At 42.6% G+C, this 27338-nt stretch overlaps 4 protein-coding genes across 7 annotated transcripts in view; 3 read left to right on the top strand and 1 right to left on the bottom strand.

Annotated features, from left to right (window-relative positions):
- Positions 1-256: 256 nt before the first annotated feature.
- rpz2 (rapunzel 2) lies at positions 257-2989 on the top strand. Its single transcript, XM_005740610.1, has 2 exons — positions 257-343; positions 1959-2989. The coding sequence occupies exon 2, from the start codon at positions 2006-2008 to the stop codon at positions 2690-2692; it is 687 nt and encodes a 228-aa protein (XP_005740667.1). The 5' UTR covers positions 257-343; positions 1959-2005; the 3' UTR covers positions 2693-2989.
- Positions 2990-4420: 1431 nt separating this feature from the next.
- Positions 4421-12406, top strand: krit1 (KRIT1 ankyrin repeat containing). The gene is made up of 17 exons (XM_005740609.1): positions 4421-4678; positions 6478-6647; positions 6848-7004; positions 7103-7195; positions 7300-7429; positions 7518-7761; positions 7845-7960; positions 8115-8258; positions 8398-8554; positions 8781-8888; positions 10365-10521; positions 10665-10816; positions 10911-11077; positions 11179-11266; positions 11364-11570; positions 11902-12018; positions 12104-12406. The coding sequence occupies exons 2-17, from the start codon at positions 6546-6548 to the stop codon at positions 12191-12193; spliced, it is 2229 nt and encodes a 742-aa protein (XP_005740666.1). The 5' UTR covers positions 4421-4678; positions 6478-6545; the 3' UTR covers positions 12194-12406.
- Positions 12407-13417: 1011 nt separating this feature from the next.
- Positions 13418-17961, top strand: cyp51 (cytochrome P450, family 51). Its single transcript, XM_005740608.2, has 10 exons — positions 13418-13740; positions 13840-13938; positions 14520-14696; positions 14812-14938; positions 15047-15221; positions 15453-15572; positions 16111-16306; positions 16640-16735; positions 16831-16999; positions 17124-17961. Exons 1-10 carry the CDS (start codon positions 13579-13581, stop codon positions 17300-17302), a joined length of 1500 nt encoding a protein of 499 aa, XP_005740665.1. The 5' UTR covers positions 13418-13578; the 3' UTR covers positions 17303-17961.
- A 1303-nt stretch (positions 17962-19264) lies between these two features.
- Positions 19265-27338, bottom strand: part of akap9 (A kinase (PRKA) anchor protein 9) — a 66625-nt gene continuing 58551 nt past the window's right edge. For all 4 annotated transcript variants that reach the window (XM_005740604.1, XM_005740607.1, XM_005740605.1 and 1 more), the window contains 19 exons: positions 26615-27334; positions 26398-26455; positions 25440-25555; positions 24957-25145; positions 24560-24727; positions 24272-24377; positions 23993-24188; positions 23671-23821; positions 23230-23574; positions 22831-23121; positions 22488-22720; positions 22268-22373; positions 21882-22076; positions 21388-21588; positions 20973-21205; positions 20793-20887; positions 20561-20708; positions 20093-20223; positions 19265-19789 (listed from right to left, as the gene is read on the bottom strand). In XM_005740604.1, the coding sequence (XP_005740661.1) occupies positions 19746-19789; positions 20093-20223; positions 20561-20708; positions 20793-20887; positions 20973-21205; positions 21388-21588; positions 21882-22076; positions 22268-22373; positions 22488-22720; positions 22831-23121; positions 23230-23574; positions 23671-23821; positions 23993-24188; positions 24272-24377; positions 24560-24727; positions 24957-25145; positions 25440-25555; positions 26398-26455; positions 26615-27334 (3726 nt within the window). In that variant the 3' untranslated portion in view covers positions 19265-19745. The remainder of the gene's footprint in view (positions 19790-20092; positions 20224-20560; positions 20709-20792; positions 20888-20972; positions 21206-21387; positions 21589-21881; positions 22077-22267; positions 22374-22487; positions 22721-22830; positions 23122-23229; positions 23575-23670; positions 23822-23992; positions 24189-24271; positions 24378-24559; positions 24728-24956; positions 25146-25439; positions 25556-26397; positions 26456-26614; positions 27335-27338) is intronic.

Genomic DNA, 27338 nt, shown 5'->3' with positions numbered 1-27338 from the left:
TAGGCGCGATGATGCATTTCACTTCATTTTACTGATAATTTCTGTAGTATCTCGTCACCCAAACTGGTTGGGAAGGTGTGTGACCATATGATTAAAACAATGACAAAAGGCAACAAGGGCGACAAGGGCTGGTATTCCAGCATGTGGTTGGAGCTTCAGCCACAGTGTTTCTAGATGGACTCTCTCAGCCAATCAGCACAGAGCACGCATGACTCACTTCCTTGTATCTGCTCCCTTATTTGGCAGGAAGGGGTTGTCCTTATTTGACTATAGGGTGGAAAATGGTGGAAGGTAAAGCCAGACGGCTGCAGTAGACTGAGGATAACCAGCAGTTTTATCTTTGGTGAGTAAACATCTGCCTTCTGTGCTTCACAGTCTCTGATCTGAAGGGTGTTTAGAGTCTATTTGAAAGCGAGTCTGATAGGGGGGACTGGTAGCAGCATGCTAGGGTGATTCATGTAGGAGAGGCAGAGAATCAGGAAATGAGAGAAACAAGCTTGGAAACAAACAGCAACACAATCCCGAGACTGGGTTTAGGTTGAAGCTGCCAAAAGAAATAGCTTCTGGGATTGAAAGTGCTCAGTAGATGATCTACTGAAGTTCACAACCTGGAGCCATTTCTTTGTTTCCAGTCTTTCTAGTGTTACTACAAATAGACACACCTACTGTTATCCCTGAGTTATTTTTCCAGCACGACAACATTGAGATTGATGATTAATGCTAGAAGTATGACAAAGATGCACTGCTATTAGATGTGGATGCATAGTTTCACAGATGAACATTTACACTGATGTGGTAAGTAATCATTCAGTAAATTGTCACGGTTTATGCTTCCTAAATGAAAGGATTCGCTTATATCCTTCTTTACGTCATTAAGAATTGATCATCTTTGAGTCTTTAACATATTATTTTGCATAAAAATTTATTTTTTGGGCTTTACTGCAAACAAAATGCCGGTGATTGAAATTATAAAACCATGCTTGTTTCATTTTAGCTGAATACTTCTCTTTAAACTTAAACTATATGTTGTTCCAAGTTTTCTAAGAATTAGTAACTTTTTTTGACATAAAATGACAAAAGTTTGCTCACGTATCATAGACGCGAATATTTGTGGGTCTTTTTTGTGCTCTGTCACATATGAAGTATCACTGAACTGGACTTTTACTTTGTTAACAAAATTCTTTCTTGTGTTTTTACATGAAAAACTTAGAAAACACCAAAAGGTTTATCAGTAATGACACATGCCTTCCCTGTCACATGTTGCCCATAACATTAAGTGTAAGATGACACCTTTAAGTATTACTCTACACGATATGGTGCATAGGCAGCAGCTGGTGACATGTGTGTATGCCAGCAGTTAGCTTGTTTTTAGTTGGCCTGTGAAAAGGGGGGAAAAGTTTGTGACTTAACACACCTGTTAGGTGCAAAACGTGGGCAGGCTTTCATTTCAGCGGGGAATTTTTGGGAAGGGTATCTAATTGTAGTGGCAGAAAAAGGATAAAATAGTTAACAAAACATGTCAAAAAGGGGATTCTGTTCATCTTGATGTAGCACTTAGATGACTTCTGAAGAGGTCACTTGGATGAGCCATAAGAAAAAGAGGGATTTGCGACCCAGTTCAGAGTTAAAGCTGGTGTGGTCATATGCTGTATCTAGCACAGTGTGGATGCAGTTTTAAAGGGCCAGTAAGTAGAGAGGGCTATCTACCAGTTGAAAGATCGGTGGTTCAATCCCCGACTCCTCTAGTCTGGATATCAAAGCAACCTTGGGGAGTATACTAAACCCTTAATTGCTCCAGATGTTTTCGATCCAGTGTCAGTGTGTGAATATTAGGTGAAAAGTTTTTTGGTGAATGAAGCTATTAAGAAGAAAGCACTTTGAGTGCTCAAATAGAGCAGAAAGGTGCTGTATAAGTATTAGTCTGTTTAACCTTAAAATCTTTTGTTCTGTCTCTCCAGATTCACTCTGTGTGCACTTTTAACTTTGAAGAAGAAAAACAGCAGTGATGGCTGATTCAGCACAAATCAAGAAGACTGCAGCCAAAGTGTTGTGCTGTGTGGAGAAGGTTTCCTCCTTCGCCTCCTCCATTGACCCCATCTTTGGTGTTGTCTCTTCCCTGGTTGGAGTGGCTCGCAAGGGCCTGATGGATGAAGTGGATCATCCTCTGGAGAAGGACTTTCAAGCGATCCACACCAAACTACAGAGCATCTCTCAGAAGAACCAGGAATGCCTGAAGAAGATCCACATTGACGAGGTGAACGAAACCTACGGCAAGTACGAGGAGTACATCAAGCACCAGTACAATGCCTTCAACAACATGGTGGCACTGGTGAAGAAAGATCCAGGCAACGCCACGCGCCACATGGAGACCTTTGAGAAGATTTATGAGAGGGACAAGTCTGACATGAGCCTGGATGTGTATTATCGTGGCGTGGTGGGTACACAAACGCTATTCGGAAAACCGCTGCTAAAAGTGTACTTTGAACACTGTGAAGGCGACCGAGAAATCATGGAGCGCCGCTGTTCACACATCACCCACCTCTTCCACATGGGCCTCATCGCCCTCATGGGCTACACAGCTGTTACAGAGGACGATGAAGATGAAGTGCGCGAGAAGTGGACTGGCAGGGTGCAGGACATCCAAGAGAAGATGCAGGAGGTGCTCAGCGAGTGCAAACCCCAAGTATCCTAAGCCCCACAAGGAGAGAGGACATCCTTTGAGTCTGGTGGTACTAACAAGGGGACCAATCAGGACTCTCAGCTGTGGATTAAAAAAAATAAATTATGCTATTATATAAAAATATATGTAAGACCAAAGCCATGTTTTCATTTGAGCACTTGAGCTGCACTGGATGGTTGTACTGCAGCATCTTACTTGTTGTCTTGACAATGTATACTGCTTTCAGAGTTACCACTATAATGTTCAGCTGCTTTGTGCTGCGCCTCAATAAATGCTGAAATTTTATACAATAAAATGTATGAAATATTATACAGTCAAGTTGTATATTTGTGAAATAAAGCTGCAGCAAAAAAAAATAAAGTCAATTCATGAGGGGCAAGTCTGGAACTTCTCTAATAACTCAGTCTGCTGAGCTGCTAGAAACCAAACCCCACTACACAGTTAATAAACTCACAAGAATTTTATTTATATCCATACTTCAGTTCCTTTTGAAAAGTGGCTCTCTGAAACAGAAACTGCTGTCATAATACCAGCAAAACAATTGACTTGACTTCATGAGAACTTGATGTCTATTTAATACATTCCTTTCTTTCACTGAGTTCAACAATGTAGTAATTATACTGGGTTTAAAGAAGCCTGTTAGAGTACAGACTACATAATTCATGAATTATGATTACGCTTTAAGCATAAATAGCACTGGGGTGAATCTACTGTGCAGCTCACTTGGTTGAGCAGGTGACCCATATGCAAAACCCATATGTAGAGGTATGGGTTCAAGGTTGCCCCAAAACCACCCCCAGTGTGTTATTCCCCCACACTCTTTCCCAGAGTTCCTGTCAGCTTTCGATTTTCCTATATGGAAATTTGAGTCTGCCTGTAAAAAAATTAAAAAAACAAAACACATAGTTTCAGATTTCCTCAAAATTTCAGCTTAATAACACAAACCTCTGAAAAATTAACTTGAAATTTCAAGTCGAAGTGATTTGGGAGGTCGCTTTTGACAGTGAGTTTCACCAGTTCTTGAAATATATAAAAAAAATTTTCCCTTTTTATCAGTCAGGGTTGAAGACTAGTGTGAGAAAGTGTGGGAACTAATGTGAGGAATATCAATGATCAGGATATATTTAACACACATTTATCTGTTAAATTTGCTAATTCATTATGGTTAATAAAAGACATCGCTAGCTTAAGTTATACAACTGATCCAATTAAAGCAATAAATAGCTTTGAATATACCGGTACATATGTTTATTTGCTTTATACACCCCTCTAGCGGAGAAACATCTAAAATATCTATCTATCTATCTATCTATCTATCTATCTATCTTAGCTGTTGGCTATAATATTCAATTCAAAATGTATTTTTTATTATCCTAAAAATTGCATATAGCCTTCATAGCAAGCGAAACTCGTACTACTACTTGTAAAACTTCTGAATGATTATTATGTTATTATGTCAAAATATCTCAACATTTCAAAGCCTGTAAGTCAAAATTTGAGCTAATGACCTGAAATTTTGACTTATGGATGACAATTCAAAAAAAAATATTTAAACAAGCTTCCATAGATTTTTCGGGGGAGGCGGTCTTTTAAGAGGACAATAAATCATATTGAAATTCTGAAAAACTCACAAAATTAGAGATAGATTTGATTTTTTTTTTTTTTTATATATCCATAAATAAGTCTTACGGAGCACAGCAGACGCTACCTGACGCTCATGCTTTGTTATTGAGTGTACGTGGTCCCCCTCACCAGCAGAGTCCTCTGTCGTCCTGCCGCAGCTGCTGCACTCAAACGTAACGTGATTCCTCTGTTTCTCTGCAGCCCTGCCCCGTCTTAAAAAGGCCTGCAACTACCTCAACCCAAAAATAACTGCTCCTGGAAGCGGTGCTGGGGCAACCTCCCGGCTTCAGACCGCTAATTTAACCCAATTAAGACGAGCGGAGAGCCGAGGAAAGCTACGTTTGGTGGTTTTGAAAGAAAGTCACGTCGCTTTCGGTAAGTTTCAGCTGCTCGGAAAAGCGGAAAAAAACATTGATGAAGATGAATGTAGCATCCCAGCTACTGCTGCTGACTCCCCTCTAAAAGTTCTGTCGTTTAACGTGGACAAGGAAATGTATGACAACTGGTTGAATACGACAGTGTATACCGTGTGTGTGTATAAAATACAACATGTAAAGGTGTCCGTGTAATATCAGTTGAAAGACAGCCGAGCCTGGTTTCCGGGGCGTGACCTGTCTTTGAACTCAACAAGTTTGTCTCTGAGATGACTCTTACTAGTTTTACTGTGTGTTAAATTATATTTTACTTATTTATATGCAGTTCAAAAGTGACTAAAAATAAGATGCAATAAATAAAACGGTGTAAATACACTACAAAATTAAAAATAGTAGGTATACAATATGAAATAATAAAAGAATATATATGTAGAGGTATATTTTAAAGCAGTTTGAGAATATTTGAGCTTGTTACATGGTGTGTTATCCTGCACCGTAGTCGTAAAGAGATGGACATGGTCAACAAAAATACTCAGGTGGGCTGTGCAGTGTAAATGAGGCTCTGATGGTACTAAAGAGGCCAAAGTATGCCAGTAAAATATCTCCCACACTGTTACACCACCAGCGGCAGGCTGAACTGTGGATTATTCTGACGCTACCATTTGATCGTAGCAGCAGAAATGCTTTTCCATTCTTCTGTTGTCCAATTTTGGTGAGCCCCTGTGAATTAAAGTCTAAATGTTCTGTTCTTAGCTGACAGCTGTGGTACTTGGTGTGGTCTTCTGCGTCAGGGTGCTCTTCTGCATACCTTTTACCTATTTGAGTTGTTGTTGCCTTGCTATGGCATCAGCAGGGCATTGTCACCTTAGAATTGCCGGTCACTGGATATTTTCTCTTTTTCTGATTTGTGTGTAAATTTGGCAGCAGGTCTAATCTTACATTTCATGTGTTTACGAGGTATTCATTAAATTGTGTGATTGGTTTGGGGGAGGGGGGTACTACCTCAGTGTGGTAAACGTGGTCTTTGTGAATCTTATGTCGTACAAGACAAAAGGCATCGAGGAGGACGGGGTTAAAAGGTTCTCTATGGTTGCAGCGCTATGCTTCACAACTCCACAGCTGTTAAGTCAAACTTGAGAGTGACGTTTGCAGCAGTTCTTACCACACTTACTTTGGGTGCAGCGTAAGTGCTACACCCGCAAGTGCTAGAAGACAGCCAGAGACAACGACGGAAACAGAAAATGTGTTCATATGCATCAGCCCTACACAGATACACAGTGAGCAAGTTAACAAATCAGCAGTTCTGAACATTGATCCCAGGTTGGATTATGACATCAATAAGGTTACTAGAAGTGCTTTCTATCCCTTAAAATATATCTGACGTTAGAAAATCCTTATCTCAAACTGACTGGGAAATTGGTTCAAAACTGTATTTTGCTGTTTTCACTGCCACAGGTTTTATGTTTTTGATCTTCTGTGTTAAGCACATTTAGTTTGCATGTAACTGCAAACTCCCACATGGGTGTGTTCACTTTCTCTGTCCACGTGGTGACAGCATTAAACAACGTTGGACATTATAAAGATTATAAAATTGTGTGAAAGGGTGATTGGTTTTGGCAGTGAGAGCTGTGGGGCTCCAGGTCGGTCACTTGCTTTGGTGTTGAAATCCAAAGTTTCTAAAGTGTAGGCGCTCTGTGATCAGTTAAACCTGTGTATAGACTGAGTGTCACTGCTCAAACACTGAATTACTTTTCTTAGCAACCTTCACCTTTTTTGATATTTTTTTCCCCCATGTTTTAGGCATGTCTCTCCACGGCATTTGGCCCCCATGTAGCATATTTTCTCAGGTCTGAGAAAAAGACGCCACGATGGGCAACGAGGACACCCTCGAGGATGTGTTTGTTGCTGTGCTTCGTCCGAAGAATCAAGTCAGCCTGAGCTCGAAAGAATACAGAGCCAAAGCCTATGAGGTAGGCAGACAATAAGTTAACACACTGTCCTCGACGTCTTACAGTGAGGTGGAAAGAACACTGATGTCCTGTAATGTATTGTTGGTTTGGGCATATCACTGCTGTATGCATGAATAATAAACACCCTTCAGTGAATTCAGACCCACTGGAGTTTCTAACTGAGCCTCTGTTTGCATGTTTTTCCTCTGGTGTCTGGGTAGATCCTTTTAAAAGAAGTGCCTTTAGAGGGGAAGGAGAAGAAAAGAAAGAAAGTCCTTCTGGCAACAAAGCTCAAAGCAGGAGGAGACAAATCCAAATCCATATTGGATTATGTTGATGAAACGATCAAACCGCTCTCCAGTAACCAAAGCTGCGCTGGTGAGGCTGACGCATTTGTGCACAAGCTGATTTATTAAACAGTTTTTTTGGGGGGAGAGTTAGGAACCACTGATCTAACCAGTGTTTTTGCTGTGCAGGAAAGCGTGTGGTGCACATGAAGAAATTTATTCTTGAAGGTGACAATGAAGGGAAAGAAGCCTCACTTTTTGTTGTACCAGTCAGTGTTAAAGGTAAGTAAACTATATCTCATCCTGAACTGATCTAGCTAATTTTATTTAACGTTTAACAAAGTTTAAGCTGTGCATGCAGTAGATTAATGAGTCCTTCTATACAGACAACAGCAAGCCTGTCCACAGCCCCGGGAGCCCCAGCTTTTACTGCTTCCACGACATAATGCGGGTGTGCAGTGAGACCAGCACTCACTTCTGCTCCGTCACCTCCAAGATGCTCCTGGCTTTAGACAAGTAAAGAGAAGTCTGTAAATGTGCTCTTTAGCTCTGCGATTTTGTCAGAGGTAAACGCCCCTTCCCTTTGCTTCTTTCCCCTCCGCAGATGGTTAGCAGAGCAGCACACTGTGCCTCATGCCATCCCTGCTTTATTCAGACCAGCACCCGTGGAGCGGGTGAAGACCAACGTAAGCAATCCGGCTTACAGCAGCGAGGGCAAACTGAGTGATGAGGGTCTGCACATGGGCTACACTGCTCTGGAGATCAAGAGCAAGATGATGTCCCTGGAGAAGGCTGACATGTGCATCCTGAATCCACTCTACGGCTCAGATCTGCAGTACACCAACAGGGTAAGGCTTTATATATGCAAAGAAACATAATTCTTCTGGTGGATTTGGAAACTTAAATCGCCCTCCTTTCGTTTTGTCTGCAGGTGGACAAAGTTATCATCAACCCATACTTTGGGCTTGGGGCACCAGACTATTCCAAGATCCAGATCCCCAAGAGGGAGAAATGGCAGCATGGACCCAACTGTGTGACAGAAGACAAGTGAGGGCTTGTTTTGGTTAATTGCTATAGACTTTGTGTCTAACTTTGTCTCTTTTTGGGGCGCACTGGACAGTCTTGATTAACAACGTGGATGCCTTGAACTGAAGTCATGTTTAGTCACTGTTCTCTTCAGCATAAATTCCTGTCTCCACAGGGATCACCAGTGGGTGGACGACTTTCCTCTCCACCGCAGCGCCCTGGAAGGAGACACTGAGCTGATCTCTAAGCTTCTGGACAGCGGTTTCTCAGTCAAGCAGCTGGACAACGATCACTGGGCTCCCATACACTATGCCTGCTGGTGAGTCTCCTGCTCATCTGACAGCTCAACAAAGGCTTAAAAGTATCCAAAATTTCTTATTTTCCTGGTCCTTTTTTTTTTTTTTTTTTTTCCCCCCATTACTTATGTTTAAGTTTGATATTTATGTGGTTCTATCCAGGCACGGTAAAGTTGAGGCAACCAAGCTGCTGCTGGAGAAGGGTAACTGTAATCCCAACCTGCTGAACGGCCAGCTCAGCTCCCCCCTGCACTTTGCAGCCCGAGGAGGCCACGCAGAGATCGTCCAACTGCTGCTGCAGCACCCTGAGATCGACCGGGTACAAATTTAACACTTCCTTTTTTCTTTTTCTTTTTTTTAATTATTACTTCAAAGAAATCCTGTTGCAGCTAAATGTAACTTTTTTTTATTGGTTTGTAATGATAATAATTATAATAATAATAATTGCTGATTTGTCTTTTATCAGTATCCACATACCATCCAGATTGCAAATAAAGTGGTAAACATTAATCACTATGTCATGATACTGACTCCTCCACCAATAGCACATAGAAGACCAGCAGAAGAGATCGCCGCTCCAAGTGTGCGAGGAGAACAAACAGAACGAGTGGGAGGAGACTGTGAAACTTCTGCAGCAAGCCAACAGCAAACCAGTGAGTCACACAGTTACACTATTTGTTATTCCTTTGTGTGGAACAACAGCCTTTTCAGGATGTTATCGAGATAAAGTTTGCAATTATTTCTAAATACACTTCAGCATACTTAAGCCCATAAGTATAGACTTCCCAATGCATATATTTTTGCTGATTGATTTGCAGGCGTTGTTGTTGTTGTTGTTGTTGTTGTTGTATTTTAATATAACATAATAGTTGTTAAACAAATATGGCATCCTAAAGGCATCACAGTACATAAAATGGTAATAAAAAAAATAATAAACAATAAAACATAATTGAGGAGTTTGAGGAGAATATAAATGCTGCTTTAGATCCTAATCCAGATGAGGTGGCTGTAGCTCAGGAGCACGTCGTGCACCAATTGGAAGGTTGCTGGGTTGATCCCTGGTTGCTCCAGTCTGCGTGCCAAAGGATCCTTGGGCAAGATAATAACCAAGTTGATCTCTGATGCCACGTTCAAAGTCACCTTTATCACAATTCTTCCCTGTTTTAACTACAGCAGGTCATCTTGACCATGTCTACTTGTCTTAATGCAATGACTTGTTCCCATGTAATGGGTTGTGTTGATAAGCAATTGGAAAGGTGTACCTAAAGTGACTTGTGAATGTAATTCCCTGGCAGTTAAGTTGTTTTTTTTTTTTTTTTTTTGTTTTGTTTTTTTTTTGTTTTTTTTGATCACCTGTTGGTGATATTCCTTCAAGAACAGTCAAAGGTGTCAGACATTCCCAGGACTAAGCCATGTTTCTCTCTTATTTTGCATGTCATTATTGTCTTTTCCTTAAATAGAAACCAGCACTCCATAAAGAATTATGTTTCTGATATTGAGCAAAGGAATGGCCCTGAGGGGTTGAGTCATGAAAGCTCTGGGATTTTTGTAGCTGTGTTTTTCATGCTTTTTCATAATAAGCTAGTCATTGTTTAGTTTGTTTGCTCGTGCCATGTTTAATTAACCTTATATGTTGTTGATATTGAGTCTGGCATAGATGCGTTCACTCATTTTGATATTTTTTTCCTTGTTTGAAGAAAAGGGGTATCCAGTAAAACACAAGCACATGTGCAGTTATAACAACACAGAGCAGACATGACAGCTTCCTTCTGATATAACACTTTTAAAAAAGTGTTATAGTATGCTTTAAGTAAAGCGAAGCGTATTGAAATGTTTCCTGAATGTTCAACAATGTTGACAAGTTTTTTTTGTTTACATATATATGTATACAAATGTTTTAAAGAGGGGTTTATACTTTTATTTTTAAAAAGAAAGAGGAAGATTGTTAACTTGTTATTTTCTGTTATATCGCGAGAGTACTGTTGCCCGCGGTGAGTTTTTGTTGGTGTGTATGGGGTGTAAGATGGCATAAAGAATAAAGCGTTTGGAGTGAGACTACGACGTCGTGTGTTTTGACTTTAAACTTTAATATTAAGAAATCCACCATTTGTGCTGTTTGTGATCCACAGTACGAGAAGGTGCGCATCTACCGCATGGATGGCTCGTATCGCTCCGTAGAGCTCAAGCATGGCAACAACACAACTGTGCAGCAGATCATGGAGGGGATGCGTCTGTCTCAGGAGACCCAGCAATACTTCACCATCTGGATCTGCTCAGAGAACCTCCGTGAGTCCACTTGTTTCTTTTTTTTCAAATGTATTTATTTATTTAATTTAGTAACATCGATGCAATAAAGACCAAAAGCTGTAGTTAGTGGTGTCACTGCAAGATCCCAGAAAGATTTGTGTGCGTGTGGTTTTGTGTGTTAGACCTGCAGCTGAAGCCGTACCACAAACCCCTGCAGCACCTCCGGATCTGGACTGAGATTGTGACAGATCTCACAGTGCTGGATCCTCAAAGGGAAACGCCACAGCTCTTCCTCCGCAGGGATGTCCGACTGCCCCTTGAAATTGAGAAAAAGGTAGGTCACTTTCACCACCTAAGCATCAGTGACAGCTCAACTCGAAATGTTTTGAGAGCTCTTCATCAGCTTCCTGCTGGTGGCTTTGTTTCAGGTGGAGGATCCCCTGGCCATCCTTATCCTGTTTGACGAGGCCCGGCACTGCCTTCTCAAGGGCTTCTTCCCTGCTCCAGACAACAAGCTGATCACACTGGCCAGCCTCCTCCTGCAAATCATCTATGGCAACTATGAGAGTAAGAAGCACAAGCAAGGGTTCCTCAAGTAAGAGACAAATCATATTTTGTGTTTAAATCACTTTTAATATCTGCTCTAACAAACTGATTTATTTGCATTCGGATAAAATCTGTGCTTTATTTAAACAGTGAGGAAAACCTCAAATCAATCGTGCCGATATCCAAGGTGAAAAGCAAAGCATACCACTGGACCAACAGGATTCTTCATGAGTATAAAGTACACTTGTGTTTTTATTTTAATTGCTTTTTATCTTATAAATACATTTCAGAGTTCCCTGAGGTGACATCAGGTCCTGTCCCTCTCTCACCAACAGGCTCTGAGCACCAGCGAGGGGGTCAGTAAAGAGATGCACCACCTGCAGCGGCTCTTCTTGCAGAACTGCTGGGACATCCCGACCTACGGAGCAGCTTTCTTCACAGGCCAGGTCTACACCAAGGCCAGCGCAAGCAACCACAAAGTCATCCGTGTCTACGTGGGGGTGAACACAAAGGGACTGCATCTCATGAACATGGAAACTAAGGTAAAATGCCGTTTTGCTGGGTTTTTAATTTTTGTTTTTTTTATGTTTTAAGCTCTAGTTTGTGAATGTAAAGCTAAAAAGCTACTTATTCATCAGCTTGGTGGAGCAAATGGATAGATGAATGGATCGATTGAAGCACAATAGCACAAAGCCGTTTGCATCTACAGAATGTATTTGAACTTGCATTCTTAGATTAGTTAGATTTTTACTTAAATATTCCCTCTGGGATTACCATAGGATAGATTAAACGATAATGCTGTATTTGTGTTAGTTTTTAAGTTTTAGTTGAAGATGCTTGATGTGACATTTTATTACACATCTTCTCCTGCAGGTCCTTCTCATCAGTTTAGAGTATAGCACGTTTATATGGCAGCTTGGACATGCAGACCAGTATTTCCAGATACACAGTGGTGACAACAAAATGAACTTCATCGTGCACACAAAACAGGTAATAAAGCTTTTTTTGAAATCCAAATAATATTTATTTAAATATATATGGTTGTTAACCAGTAAGGTCTATTCTTTCCCTTCAGGCTGGCCTTATTGTGAAGCTCTTAATGAAACTGAGTGGGCAGATAACTCCAAATGAGAAAGGCATCACAGACAAATACGCCTATGGCTGAAAACTGTTGAAGAAACCACCTGCCAAAAAAATTCCCAGTTCGGGTTGTTTGTTCCGACCATCATCTGACTGCAGTAACTCTGGAAAGCCTCTCCACAAGAGCCTCATTTTGTACAACTGGCTTAGTGATATACTTCACATTCTCTATTTTAATGTTTCCTGGATTTTGATGGCATGTAAATATGTTTATTATTTAATAAAGTGATTGATTGTATGATCAGATGTGTTTTTCATATTTAGGCAGAAATGACAATGTTATTTTTCTTTAGAGGAATTCATTCAATGGAGGCTGAAAATCAATATTTGCTTTATTATAAATGGGGAGCACTCTCTCTTCTCTCTTCACTGGGTGAAAATGCCCTGTTGATGCCAGAAGTTGGAGAATAGTGGCTGGGCTGTTTTAGCTGAAAGGAAGGCAACAGTTACTCAAATAACAGCTGGCTGCAACCAAGATATGCAGAAGAGCATCTCTCAATGCACACTACATCAAACATTAAAGCAGAAGACCATACTGGGTGGTCTTCTCTTGCCAGTTAAGAACAGGAAACCTACAGTTTGTGCATCATCACCAAACATCTCCTGGTCTCACCTGGTGGTGTAAAGCTATGGAGAGTGTGTGTATATCTGTCTGTCTGTCTGTCTGAACTTATGAGGTTTTCAAGGCTACTGATGAAAATAAACCTCATTTAAAACATATTTGTAGCCCAGCTCCTGTACTAGTTGCACTCCATCACAGGATTTTGAAGTGGTTATTAGTTATTTATTTAAAGTTTCGCAATTGATTTTATGCTTTTACTGAAAGGAAAATGTTGCTATTGTGCACGCTCATGTATTGCTAATTTCATGATAGCAGTCACAATCATTAATGATCCGACACACCCCCAACAAACTGCAAACCAGCTCATTTATTGCTGTTGAGGCGACTTATGTTGTGATTTGGCGCTATATAAATAAAATTGAATTGAATTGAATTGCTGTAAACGTTTATATAATAATATAATATTAAACATAATATATTTCGTTATCTTTGCAGGACTTTAACGTCCCGTATTGTTGAATTCTGGAGGTACAGGAAAAAGTTGACATTTTTTTAAAAAAAGGTCTTAAAATCGATGGTCGCCCTGCTGTTGTGACATCATGTAGCAAGACATCGGTTCAGGTAGCCTCAACCATTCACAGCGAGAGCTGCTTGACTGACACGTGGTCAGCAACCAATCAAAATCCAGCATTGGTCAGGCGGGGGCAGGACGAGTGTTGACAGGTCGAGACTTTGGGGAAATATCACCAACTGTTCTTGACCGAGAGCCTTTCAGCAGGTGGACGGTGACCGGGGCCGTTTCGGGGTTAAGTTTTTAAAGGTTTTGTTTTCGGGGGCTATCAGGAAAAATGTCGATGCACATTTATCAGATGAGCGCTAAACTGCTCGGGGACACCATGGGGAAAATGAACGAGAACCTGACCTCCGTGGTGTTAGCAGCGTCCGTCTTCACCCTCACTCTGGGATACATCTCCAAACTGCTGCTCAAACAGTCCACAGACGTGGACGTGGTGAGTGTGCTCAGACGATAAACAGTTACCGTTATCTAAGCTTTAGTTTCAAGTCACTGTTATTTTTTTATTGTTATTTATTTATGTCTCTCTGCGCAGAAACATCCACCCTACATACCCTCCAGCATCCCCTTTCTGGGACATGCCATCGCTTTTGGAAAGAGCCCCATTGAGTTTCTGGAAAATGCCTATAACAAAGTAAGTGTTTTGAAAAATGAACCCGCGACTGTTTTCAATCAGAAGAAATGAAACAGTTTAATAATCAGTCCTAAAATATGAAGATTAGCCCCCCCTCCAATTACTTTAAGTTATTAACTCTAAACATTGACAGCGGTTCAAAGTTTGAACAAAGCAGATGATCATGAAGATAAACTGCTTTAAAAATGAGGAAATGCTTTTAAACCATCGTGAGTCCATTTCAGCTCCTGTGGTGCAAATGAAAGCGACAACAGGCCAAGGCAACTCTGGCTCTCTCCTTGTACCTCCTGACTGATTTTGCTCTAGTTTTGGTATTTGTAAACAGTATAACTCATTTATGAAAAATGAGAGAGAGAAAAAGAAAAAGCACGATACAAAATAAAGCTAAATACAGTACAATATCCCTAATCTGATTTAGGTTCCATATCTTATCATATCATATATTTAGGGGGTTGGGGACCACTGATCTAGAGTTTAATCTGTATATATATTATTTCGTTTTTTTTAACTCAGTTGTCAGAGATTTATTTTACTTTGACCCCTGCGTCTGAAGTCCTGCGTGTCTGCTGTTCCCCCCACAGTACGGCCCTGTATTCAGCTTCACTATGGTGGGCAAAACATTCACCTACCTGCTGGGCAGCGACGCAGCCGCGCTGATGTTCAACAGCAAGAACGAAGACCTGAACGCAGAGGACGTCTACTCGAGACTGACCACTCCGGTGTTCGGCAAAGGAGTCGCCTACGACGTGCCGAACCACGTGAGTATCCCAGAACCTGAGAAGTTCATGCCTCAGAAGGAAGGTGGAAATGTATTAAAGAGTTTCTGCATGCTAAGATCAGCTGAGATGCATGTTTCCTTTTAATCTGCTGCAGATTTTTCTGGAGCAGAAGAAGATGTTTAAGACGGGGCTGAACATTGCTCGTTTTAGGGAACACATCGAGATCATTGAGAGAGAGACGATCGAGTATTTTCAGAAATGGGGAGACAGCGGGGAGAGAAGTAAGACACTGATATTTGCAACGCTGAGTCCAAAACAGTTAACCATAAAACTTGATACAGATTAGATCAAAAACCAAACGTTTGTCAATGAACTTTGACCTGTTTCAGACCTGTTCGAGGCTCTGTCCGAGCTGATTATCCTCACAGCCAGCAGCTGCCTGCACGGGAAAGAGATCCGCAGCATGCTGGATGAACGCGTGGCCCAGCTTTACGCCGACTTGGACGGAGGATTTACCCACGCTGCGTGGCTCCTGCCGGGCTGGCTGCCCCTGCCCAGCTTCAGGTAGGTCTCCCACACATCTTCATGCAGTACAGTGCTGCGTCTGCACACAGGGTGAAGACGACACTGGATTTAATTTGACTAGACAGATTTAAAAAAAACAAAACTGGAAAAAAAAAAGATGGCATCACACAGGCCAAAGAAATACCAGAGGGATTCAATGTGATATGATACAAACAGCACAATACTGTTTGGAAATATTTACCTCTGTTTTTTTGTTTGTTTGTTGTTTAGGAAGAGGGACAGAGCTCACAGAGAGATCAAGAACATCTTCTACAAAGTGATTCAGAAACGGAGGAGCTCTGAAGAGAAAGCAGATGACATCCTGCAGACCTTCATGGACTCCACATACAAGTAAGGTGACATCAGCGGCTCAGAACAAGCGCTAAAACAACAAAACAGCCCAGGGTCAAAGAGTAGGACAAAACCAGACCACAGGTGTGGACATTTGCTGTATGAGTAAACAAACAGCTGGAGGAGAAAGCACAGTTGCCACTATAGACTTACATACTGTGTGTTTATAAGCGAGGAATCAACCTGTGTGTCAGATATTACTGCTAATGAGCCTCTTCCTTGATATAAACAAACAGAGAGCAGCAGGTTTGTCTGCAGGTCTGTGAGCATAAGAGAAAAATCCATAAATTTCTGTCAAATGAGGTAACACACTTATTGCCCGACTCTTACTGAACTGATGTACCTGCGATTACATAATGACAGTGCAAGTCAACATGCAAAGAAACAGTTTTATGTTTAATGTCATGGTCCAGTCCTGAAAGACTCAAAGGAGACTTGGCTTAACCCAGAATATTCAGATCTTATTATCAAAAAGAAATAAAAATCACAATTAACTCTATGAAGGATTGAGAACTAAAAAAACGTTCTCATTCCTCAGAGATGGACGGCCGCTGACCGATGACGAAATTGCAGGGATGCTGATCGGCCTCCTCCTGGCGGGTCAGCACACATCCTCCACCACCAGCGCCTGGCTGGGCTTCTTCCTGGCCAAAGACAAGGCCCTGCAGGTGCGATGCTACGCAGAGCAGAAGGCTGTGTGCGGGGAAAACCTGCCTCCACTCAACTTCGATCAGGTAAAAGTCGCCCGTGGACTGTGATAAAAATGAGGTTCATTACTGCTAATAATAGTAAAGAGTAAAAAAAAAAATATGTGCAGGGTTTAAATGTGAAATGTAAGTATTCTCCCTCAGATGTTACCTCTGATTTGTGAGAGATACTCCCCCTGCTGGCTGTAGAAAATTATTGCGGTAACAGGAGTAAAGATGTTTTTAGCGCCCCCTTGCTGCTGCATTCAGGTGGAGGTCTACATAAATTTAAAAAAAAAAAAGCTGAAAGAGGTTATTTTATTCCTCAAAACCAGACTGATGCTCCAGATATTTTCTAAACTTTCATGTCACCATCTTTAGCTGAAGGATCTCAGCTTGCTGGAGCGCTGTTTAAAGGAAACCCTGCGGCTCCGCCCACCCATCATGACGATGATGAGGATGGCTCGCTCTCCTCAGGTATGGGTCATTCCTCAGCACTGGATTTTATGATGTCATGTATACGCGCAGACAACCTCAGCTGACTGTACCTGCTCTCTCGTCTGCTTTCTCAGACTGCAGCAGGATACACCATCCCTGTGGGCCACCAGGTGTGCGTCTCCCCGACTGTTAACCACCGGCTCCACGACACCTGGGTGGACAGGATGGAATTCAAACCTGATCGCTACCTCAACGATAATCCTGCCGCAGGGGAGAAGTTCGCCTATGTGCCCTTTGGAGCCGGTATGAAGAAGCGCTAATTTCTTTTGCTGTAAAATAAAGTAAACATAAAACACCTCAAAGCCAAACCAGACATCAGTCAAACTGAGTTCAATGAAATCAAATCCATCCTGTTTTCCGCCTGCAGGCCGTCATCGCTGCATTGGGGAAAACTTTGCCTACGTCCAGATCAAAACCATCTGGTCCACTTTGCTCCGCATGTACGACTTTGACCTGGTGGACGGATATTTCCCCACAATCAACTACACCACGATGATCCACACGCCTCACAACCCCGTCATCAGATACAAGAGGAGGAAGCAGTGAGAGACGGAGACATCCGAGCATCGGAAGTAAAGCTCGAACCTTGTGGGGACTTGAATCGAGGAAAATTGACATCAGTGCACTTTGCTCTTAATGCCCAAGCTGTGCTTTTATTCTTCCTGTATTTCGTCTAGAGTCCGGCTCTCTTCATGAATGAATGTTTGTAGATTAGTGTGACTTTCTGCAGAGAAAAACAGGGGCTGTGAGACTCCAGCGTGAAAGCTGATGCTCTTATTCACAATGTGAATTCTTTAAAAACAATACAAATGGAGAAATAACTAGCGCCTTATGACGTCTTTAGACTGAATGAAGCCTTTGAGTCAACCCGGGAAGACGTATTTACTTTTCTGTTTTCCAGAGTTAATCATCGATTTTGCAGCAAACTTGTAGCTAAAAGTTCTGAACACTGGAAACTTGGTTAAAACCACGAGGTTCATTTACAGCTCTCTGATGTTTGGAGCTATAAGGTTAGTCACATGATCTTCATCTGCAGATGAGTTGTGACCAGTTGTGTATATACAGTATATATTTTTCCTTGTCCTGAGCATTACTCGGTATGAGGGTTTAAACTTGAGAAGAGAGAAAACAACCCTGTGCTATCTGAATAATCTGCTGAGGAAGACCATGTGATTTAATTAAAAGCTCTGGGGTGGGTTACTAAATCTGTGGGGAATCTTTTATTCCTGAGATGTATGTTAAAGTTTTCCTGCTGTGAAGACAAAAGAAAAAACAAACAAACAAGTGAAACTGGGTGAAAAATCAATAAAAATATGAAAATGAGCCTCTGAACCCTGCTGTGTTACAGAGTGTGCGTCAGGATGGGAGATCTCCCACATACACCTACTGAGCCTCATGTAAGCAAATGCCAGAGGATGAACATTTTATCTTCTAACACAGCTGTTTTTCATCATTTTGGTTAAATAGACTTGGCCGTGTACATTTACTCATGCACTGTCCAGTACTTTGGGTTCCTTCACTATATATAGGGAATAGGGAATAACTGTGGTGACACCTAAATTGAGATGACATCACGGATCTGCTCTGAGCCACTTATTGCTTGCAGTGGTGATGGACGGGCTGACAGATGAGGTCAGGCAGGAGTCTCTGTGGACTGTGATGTTTGCAGATGACACTGATCTGTAGTGAGAGTAGGGAGGAGGTGGAAGAGAGGAAGAATAAGGTTTTCATTGTGAGTGATTGTAAGATGGTTTGGAGGAGGTTGGGACAAAGGATACTAAAATATTAATAATAACTAAATATGAATCTCCCAGGCAGGAGGAAAAAAGGAAGACCATTAAATGGGTTCATGGGAAGGCTAACATGCATAAGGGCTGTGTGAGAGGAGACTACTGGGGGGGGGGATAGGAAGAGATGGAGGCAGATGAGCTACTGAATTGCATTTTCTAGGATTAATCAGTGTTTGCAAAATCAGTTTTTCTAAGTGAGAGATCACAAAAAAATATTTATCACTGTGTAAGTGGGGCTTACACTTTTGAGTACATTTTTCCAGTAATACTTTATACTTCACCTTAACTGACTGTCAGTAACCTTGTACTAGGTTTTACCTGATTACAATTCTCAGCAATAGTCTGTCAAGTACGATAGATGAAGTCAGTAGGAACAACATCCTGCAGACAGCAGAGGTCGGTCAGGATCAGGGTAAGTAATAACACCTGAAAGAATTTATGAAAAGCTTTTTGGGCTAATTTTTACAGCTTTGACCTCCCCTTGTGCTTTTTAAACAGCTCTCTATGCAACATTTTTGTTTAGTGTTAAAAGAAATAATTATTCGCTTTCAAAAGGACTAAAGATGTCCTCAGCTGAGTTTTTGTTTCTATTGCTGGTTTATCTGAATGAAGCTTGATGGTGCTAAATTTTTCCACAAAAAAAGTTTAACAAAAAAGATGCAAAAAGAAAAAAAAAAAGAAAAAAGAAATGAAGCAAACCTTTTTGAAATAACGTAGTCCTCTTTATTTCAGTTTTTGACAAAATACCCAGAAAATTCAAAGCTCCTAACGCTTTACAAAAATACGTTCTCTACAAATGTCCTCTGTAGTCTGTCCGGCCTAAACAAAACACAGTGTAGTGTAGAATATCCAGCAGCAGCCTCCTTAACAGTAAACCCAAACATCCTCTACATAACGCTCCACCCATACAACACAAACATATAAATTAATCACAAAGTCTTAAATTAGCATTAGACAAATTATACATGATTGTAGATCATCCACAACAAAGAGGCAGATTAAATTACAAACGTAGCTGTTTTTCCAAGTGCCGGCGACCAACAAAAAGCCTGAATACAACATGTCGTACACTGATAAAAAATGTGTTTTGGTCCACATGGAAAGATACAGTCCACACCAGAATGGTAGAAAACAGCAGAGCGCTCAGCACGAGAAAAAGGCAACTGAGTTTCTTCAAGCCAAAGTTAACGTGTCAGCATCTATCTTCTCAAGCCAAAGTGCAATTGAGCATATGAAGAAGCACCTGGGGAGAGAAAAGAGGAGGAGTTGAGTAAATATGCCAAACCCAGGGTACGGATCACACCTTTACACATGCAGGTATTTCAAAGCGCTTTGCTTTGGGTGCAACAATCAGAATATGTGAGTTCACTGCTTCTCAGCTTTACAGGGCAAACACGTACTGTACTGTAAGCAGACATAACCAAATTTGTAATTATGTATATTCCACATATAGATGAAAGTGTTTTTCGCCAATAGAATTTGAGATGACGAAGAAAGCTGTAACTCGATCACACGTAATGCATGTGAGCTGGGCTGCTCGTGTTACCTGATGTCACGCTGCCCAGCCTCCTCTGCAGGGCCTCCAGCCTGGAGATGTAGTCGGTGAGCGCTCGGTCGGGGTCGTAGTTCTGCAAGTGGGAACAGGTGAGCGGTCCGTGGTCTCCAGACATGTGAAACCTGCACATTAGAAACACAGATTTAAGAAAGTCGGAAAGGATCTGAACTCCACATTAATGCAAAAGAGAAAAGAAAAAAAATCAGTTTACTCTACAGTACTCATGAGTATACATTAGCCTAAACAACTGATGTCCAAAGTGATCCTTCATCATAACTTTACAAATCAGTTTCATTATTTTAATTACTCAGACTAAGTTTGAAGCTTTATTCTCAATAATTTTGGTATTTTCTTTCCTTTAATCAGACAGGAGATAAAATAAGAAGTAGACTGGAAACATTAAAAAAAGGAAAACTGTTTAATAATAAATATTGTTAGCATCCTGATTGATAGTTGTACCTGTGATGTGTGGAGGAGACAGCCGATCGAGGGGATTCCCGCCCACTTCTCCCCCTGCTGCTAGACATTCCTCCCCCGCCGCTTCCTCTATCTCTGTACATCTCCGGACCACCTGGGTGAAGATAAGGGGAATCCCTCGCCTCTGTACCTGCCGGAAATTAAGAAAATATTATGAGTATCACATGTAAATGACAATATGGAGAGGTTACAAGCTGCTATATGCTTTGGTTACCTAAGATCTGTCCTGTTCCGTTCTTACTAACAGCACAGGAGGCCGTGGAGCTCATTCCCGTCGCCCTGTGCCATCGCTTCACGAGAAAACGCATTCTAGATGAACAAATATAATTGGTTTTAGACAAAAAACTAACAAAAAAAAACAGTTTTAAAAAACCCCAAAGCTTCAGCTTCCCACCTGGAGAGGGCGATAGAGACTCTGGCGATAGAGCGGAAGCGCATCGCACCCCTGCACCGCTGACTGAGGGACTCCAGGCTGGAGAGCGACGGCCGACCGCCCATCCTGGTCAGGAGTGATAACGTGGCCTCCTCACACTCCTGGAAACCACCCAGCATTAACAGCAGGTACTTCTTCTGGTAGATCAGTGCTTTACGGAAGCTTTCTGACCTCAGGTACTTCCCATACATCCTCTGGAAGTTAAAAAAAGAGATGAAGGGAGAAGAGAAGACGGCAGTTTAACTTCAGAGGCCATCAAATGTCTTTTAACACTGAACTCCAGCATTTAGGCGATGCTTCTGCATCGTTTCTTTGGGTTAGTACAATTAACTCATTACTCAGATACAAAGCAGTTTATGAGCAGTGATCTGCTGACCTTGAGGGCAGCATTGTCGGCATCAGGCCCGGTAATCTCTCGCAGGTTCTCGGACCTGATCTCTCCCCTGAGTCTAGCCACCTGAGACTGAGCTAAATGCAAAGCTTTCTCCAGACGGATCTTCTCTCGAGCCCAAGCTTCCCGCTCCTGAGAAAGCAGCAACCCTGCAGAGTCCATCTTTGATGCTCCTCGTCTGCTGGACTGCAGAAGATAAAACACTCTTTAGTCAGAGGCAAATGACAGACGGTGGAAACAATAACATGTATCATTATGCGAGCCAGTTTGAATGTTTACTTAAGTTCTGAATGGCATTATGAAGGAAACATAGGATTATAAAAATACCTTGGTCATTATCTTTGTGGTATTTGTCTCTACCACATGTCATGTGTATGTAATATTAAGTTTTTAGACCAACCAGGACGGCCACGTGAAAAATAGCACTGTAGTATTGTGCTCCATCTCAGAATCAGCAGGTTTTTCTGTGGTGTACTCACACTGTCGCCTGACCCCAGTCCAACCTGCCGATAGCGTCGCAGTTCTTCTTCCAAGCGGAGCGTGTGGTTCCTCAGATCATTCTTCTCTTCGGTCAGACGGCTGACGAAACCTGTCAGCTCTGCGTTCTGCCTCAGCAGCCGCTCAGTCAGCGTGTTGGAGGAGCTGGAGGAGCCTCCTGCCAGCAGGGACGCACTCTGAGGGAAACAAGACAAGCAGTCACAACCACGTGTAAAGCTCAGCAGATGTTGTTTAGTAAACGCAGACGCGAACAGCTGATTCTGGCTGGAGACTAGCAGTGAGTGGGTGTTTCTCCTTTTCACATTTCTTTATTTATCCAGAAATATGCGGCGTAGAAGGGAAAACAAAAATGAGACTGTGTGCTGACCTCAGGGACGGAGGGTAGACCAGGGGACTGCTGCAGCAGGGTGATGACCTCATCGAGACTGGACTGGACCCAGGACAACTCCTCACTGTCCACCTCTGCAGTAAGCCTGAACAGAAGAAATGCAGTAAAGCTGTTACAGAGGAGGTCTGTGTGGTGTGATTGTGCTGCACAGTTTCTGAAATAAATATAAAAGAAAAAAGTAAACAGCCGTTTTGTTTACCTGCCAGTGGTTTTGCTCGGCATGCTGCGGACCTTTGAGGAGATGACTTGGAGTTTGCTCACAATCCTGTCCACCGTGCGCCACGGGCCGTGATGCGGCCCACTGCTGTGGCCTGTTGAAGAGACCTCTTTGTGAGGGGACGCGCTGGAGCTTTCTGTGTGGAGGTTTCCGCTCTTTTGCTGGAGCACCCAGTCTTTGGTGCGGTCCGTGGAGTCACTGTGCCACACAGCCTGCTGTTAAGATAAAAACAACAGAGCTTCAATGCTCCTGATAACATGATCAGAAACAATAAATGTTAAAGAGTAACTAAAAGTCTTTTTAAAGTAAATTCTGTGCCACTCACACTCCGGCCATCAGCCTCCACAGGTCCCGTCCCCTCCCTCTGCTCTCCTAACTGGTTCAGTCTTCCCTCCAGTCTCTCATTCTCTTCTTCCAGACTCTGTCTGTTCTCCAGCTCTCTTCTCAGCTGCTCCTGGACCTTTGCCATTTCTGCCTCCAGCCTCTCCAGCTTGGCCTGAGCCTCTAGCAGTGCCTCTTGGTCTCTTCTGGATCTCTGACTCACCAGCGTCAGCTCCTCCTCTTTTCGTACCACCTCAAGCTTCTGGGCCTCAACCTGACTGAGTAGATCCACCACCTGGAGAGGGAAACCATGTTTAATCATGATACAGTCAGATCCTAGCCACTGATAAAAGGCCTTGAAGTCTGGTGTCATTAGACAGTTAAAGCAACTGTAGCATCGAACCTGTGCGTGCTTGTCGTCCAGCTCCCTTTGCAGTCTTTCCAGAAGACCTCCTCCCTCTTCAGAGCTTCTCCCATCCTTCTGAACCTGCTCCTCATGGAGGTGACCACCATCAGAGGAAACGCCAGTCCGCAGATCTCTCTCTCTCCCCAGAGCAGTGCTCATCTCTTGGGCCTTAGCTCGCTCTGTTTCAAGCTGGACCTGGAGCTCCTGCAGGCGCCTGTGGAGGCTGAGACGCTCCTCTTCAGCTTGATGGGAGAGCTGAGAGGAGGCCTGTCGCTCCTGCTCCACAGTCAGTTTCAGCTGTGCTACGTGGTTCTTCTGCTCCTCCAGAGAAAGCTGAAGATCCTAGTGGGAAATTTTAAAAACACAATTTCTTCTCAAAAATACTCAAACTTTGGGAAAAAACTTTGACGTCACGCTTGAATGCTCCTGCCATCTTACCTCCAGCTCTTCTCGTCTGCTCTCCTCGGTCCTCCCAGTTTGACACTTCTCCTTCTCCATGGCCCATTGAAGATCTCTGCTCTTCTTCCTCTCCTCTGTCAGCTCATCATTTAGTGCGTCCACCTCTGCGGCTTTCTGGGATACCTCCGCCCTGTTGACATCATTTTAAGGCTACATTTTCACTGTACTACTTTTAAATAAAATCTTTTTAAACTCTTTACTTATTATGCAAATATATCCAAAACTGTGATTTTTATCTTAAACATTTAATATGTTTTCTGCGTTTTCCAGCGTTGCTTGTTACTTTAATGTCTGGTCTAACCTGAGTGTGTCCAGCTCTTTGAGGTGTTTGTGTTGAGCTTTGAGGGTTGTCTCCAGCTCCAGTTTAGTCTGAGACAGTTCACCCTTTAGCTCCTCCACTAGCAGCCTGTCAGCCCCCCCGGCTCCATCAGCTCCAACTCGTTCCCTCTGCTCCTTTATGCTACCTTCACCAGCCAATGAGACAGCAGACCGGGCACCTGAAGGACGAAGGCAGACGTTTAACAGATATAAAATACAAAAAGACTTATTTTCAGCAAAATGAACTCTGAACTGGGATCACCTTGGTGGAGTTGCTCTAGTTGGCCACGGAGCTGATGAATCTCAGAGATGAGACTGGACCTTTCTGCAGTGCGGAGTGAACCCATCGCCTCTCTGTGCTGGGCGTCCTGTATTTGAGACACACAAACAGCCATATGATAGGTTCAAATAACTATCTACAGAGGACCCAAACTATAACAAATTAACGAGCAGCTTATACTCAGGCTAACAAAATTCTACAATCTTTTTCTTGCAGCTGATGAACATTTACAACAGTTTTTGAAGTCATTATGGTGAACTCTTTACAGACCTGCTCAGCCAGTCTCCGCTCCAGCTGATTCAGGTGAATGATGGCGTCACTGGTGTCCAGCAGGTCCAGCTGGCTGTAGAGGGCATTCTTCAGCACGTTGCGCTCCTTTATAAACACCTGCCGAACTGCATCCAGGAGCTCTCCACGCCAGTCTACACTGCCGGACATCTGCAGTGAATCGAACACACAAATTCAGGCAAATTCAGAAGAGGGCTTTCTTATATTTTAGGGCAGTTGTTGTTATTTTGAAGAGGATGCCAATGCCGTAAAGCCCCTTGACTGACTTTGATGTGACAAACAGACGACAGCGGGATCTTCAAACCCCCCCTGGTGCTTTAAACTTTAATGGTTTTGACTCTTTAGGCTGCTGTAGTGTTTTGCGGTGAGGTTTCTTTACCTGTGATTCTCTGTGTGTCTGCATCTGGCTGATGAAGTTTTTTAGGGACTCTATAGTATCCAGCAGGGCGTCTCGCTCCTTCACCCAGCCCTGGACGTTGAACCGGTCGCCTGGCTCGCTTTCAGAAAGTGGGAGCTCTGAGAGAGAAAGAACCTGCATGCCTTCTTGGTGCACTTCACGGAGCAACGTCTAGAGACAAGCAATGCAGAAAAAGTGTAACTTTTACAACGTTTCTGAAGAATAGAAAACAAAATATTGCTCAAATTTTTGCATGCTCACAAATACAGGCAAGGACATTCGGGAAAGTTCATCTGGGGGCAGCGTTTTCAGTCACTTGGATGAGTGATAAAAAGGCCGCGTCCAGATGAAAACAATCAACTTTCTGGGTTTTGTTATATACATTTCACACGGTGGGAAACATACTACACAGTACCTGTAGTTTTATGACATCACTCATGGTTCATTAGTAAGTGAAAGCTGTACCTTGATCCGGTCTGGCAGTGGTTCATCTCTCCTGGCTCCCTCTGGAGTCGTCCTGAACTCCTGTTGCAGGCTCGGGAGGTCATATCCTGTCCTCTGGCTGTAGTCTGAGCTGCTGTCTGCATGATGACAAAAACAATCACAAAAGTGAAGTGCAACAAAGAAAACAAATGCTAAACAAGCTAAAATTAAGGATAAATGAGCTCTTTTTGGCACTCAAAGTAAAAAAAGAAAAGTCGATTTCTGTATACTGTTACAAATATGAGCAAACTTTAATAAATTGAAGTTAGAGTACTTTTAGCTGCTCCCTTTTGCCAAAGGGGTCTCTAGACACAGAGAAACATGTTTTAATTTGGATAGAGACTTCTCGATGCAACCCATTACCCATTTATCCTGGCTTGAAACTGACACTAGGAGTACATTGACCCCCTGAGGCTGGATTTGTCTCTCCTCCCGGACTCAAACCAGGTAACGAGAGTATATGCAAGTAATCCCTATGAATCTAATGTCAGGCTTTAAACGACTGTTTTTTGACATTTTTTGTAACTATCATTGATAAGGCCCATCCACATGCTGTTCAAACCTTCAGTTTGAAAGGTGCAGCCAATAACAGGCAAGCTGGCTCGAACGAAGAGGAGCAAAAAAGTTCAGACAGGATGAACAGAAGGGCTCCAGCAAAGCTCAGTTAAGATATGTGTCGTTTATTTTATACTGTGGATCATACAGAGCTACCCTAGTGAGGTTTGTTTCAATTAAATTATTATAACAGATCCACTCCAAGGTTTGGTTCAGAGAGCTCTTGAGGATAAACAAAATTCCAGCCTCTCTGCTTTCAGTATTCATGCTAAGCAGGTTGTAGCCTCACATTAAACTGACAGATACACTCTTAAGAAACCAACTTTCCTACAAGAGAAATGAAAAACGATTTACTCTAGTTTTGTTTAAAACACTTAAAACTTACCGCTTGTGTAGCCATCTTTGAACTGAGACGCAGGGCGGTCTTGTCTTGATGTAGGAGCCTAGAGAGGATGAAAAAAAAAGATTAAAATCACAGACTTTCTGTGTTATGATAAGCAGAAAGAAGAAAGCCATTTAAAAGCATCAAACTACACTGATAAAAATGTAGAACACGCTAAGGATCCAAACAAACAGACATCTAAAACATCTCGTTTCCTCACCTCAGCAGACCGCACTTTTTCTATGACGGCCTTCAGAGCTTTGCATTCGTCCTCCAGCGCCTGCGTGTCCCTGCGGAGGTTCTCGCTCTCTGAAATGTGCCGAGCCTCCATATCGAGGATTTCTGCTGCATGGAGCTCCTGCATCTGTACGATCTTCTCCTCGTATTCTCCGATCACTTCCTCCATCTCCTCTTTGGTGGCAGATTTGTTTTCCTGGCTAAGATCAGACATCTGAAGAGGTTCGGTCTGCGTGAACGAGTCTGTTACAGTCGCATGTTGCTGCTCTGAGTTGCTGCTCAACAGTTGGCTGGAAGATTTGTTGGAGGATTGGCTAGAAGGGGTGGAGTTTTTTCTGGAGAGAGATGCTTTGTCTTTGGTGCTGCTTCCTTTACCAGCTGGCTGTTTGCTTCCTTTCCTTTTGGGCTGTGTGGTGGAGGAGGAGGTGGTAGAGGAAATAGGCTGAGGAGAAGAGGGAGATGGAGAAGGAGAGGAAGAGGGAGAAGGGGACGGAGGACCAGACTCTGCTGTCTTCATCAAGACTGTTTGTACCTCCTGGAGCTCCCCTTGGAGCTTAGAAATTGAGATTTCACGGGTGTGAAGTTCCTTATGAAGGTTCTCATTGTGCTGCTTGTAACTGTTGAGTTCTTCTTTGGTGGTATCCATGCTCTTTCTCACCTCCTGCAGCTCCTCCTTGAGTTTAGAAACAGAACCTTCACTCACTTGA

Source organism: Pundamilia nyererei, unplaced genomic scaffold (assembly GCF_000239375.1).
Source record: "Pundamilia nyererei isolate P.nyererei 1_Seehausen unplaced genomic scaffold, PunNye1.0 scaffold00102, whole genome shotgun sequence".
In the NCBI taxonomy this organism is placed as follows: Eukaryota; Metazoa; Chordata; class Actinopteri; order Cichliformes; family Cichlidae; genus Pundamilia; species Pundamilia nyererei.
This window is presented reverse-complemented; position numbering and strand designations above follow the sequence as displayed.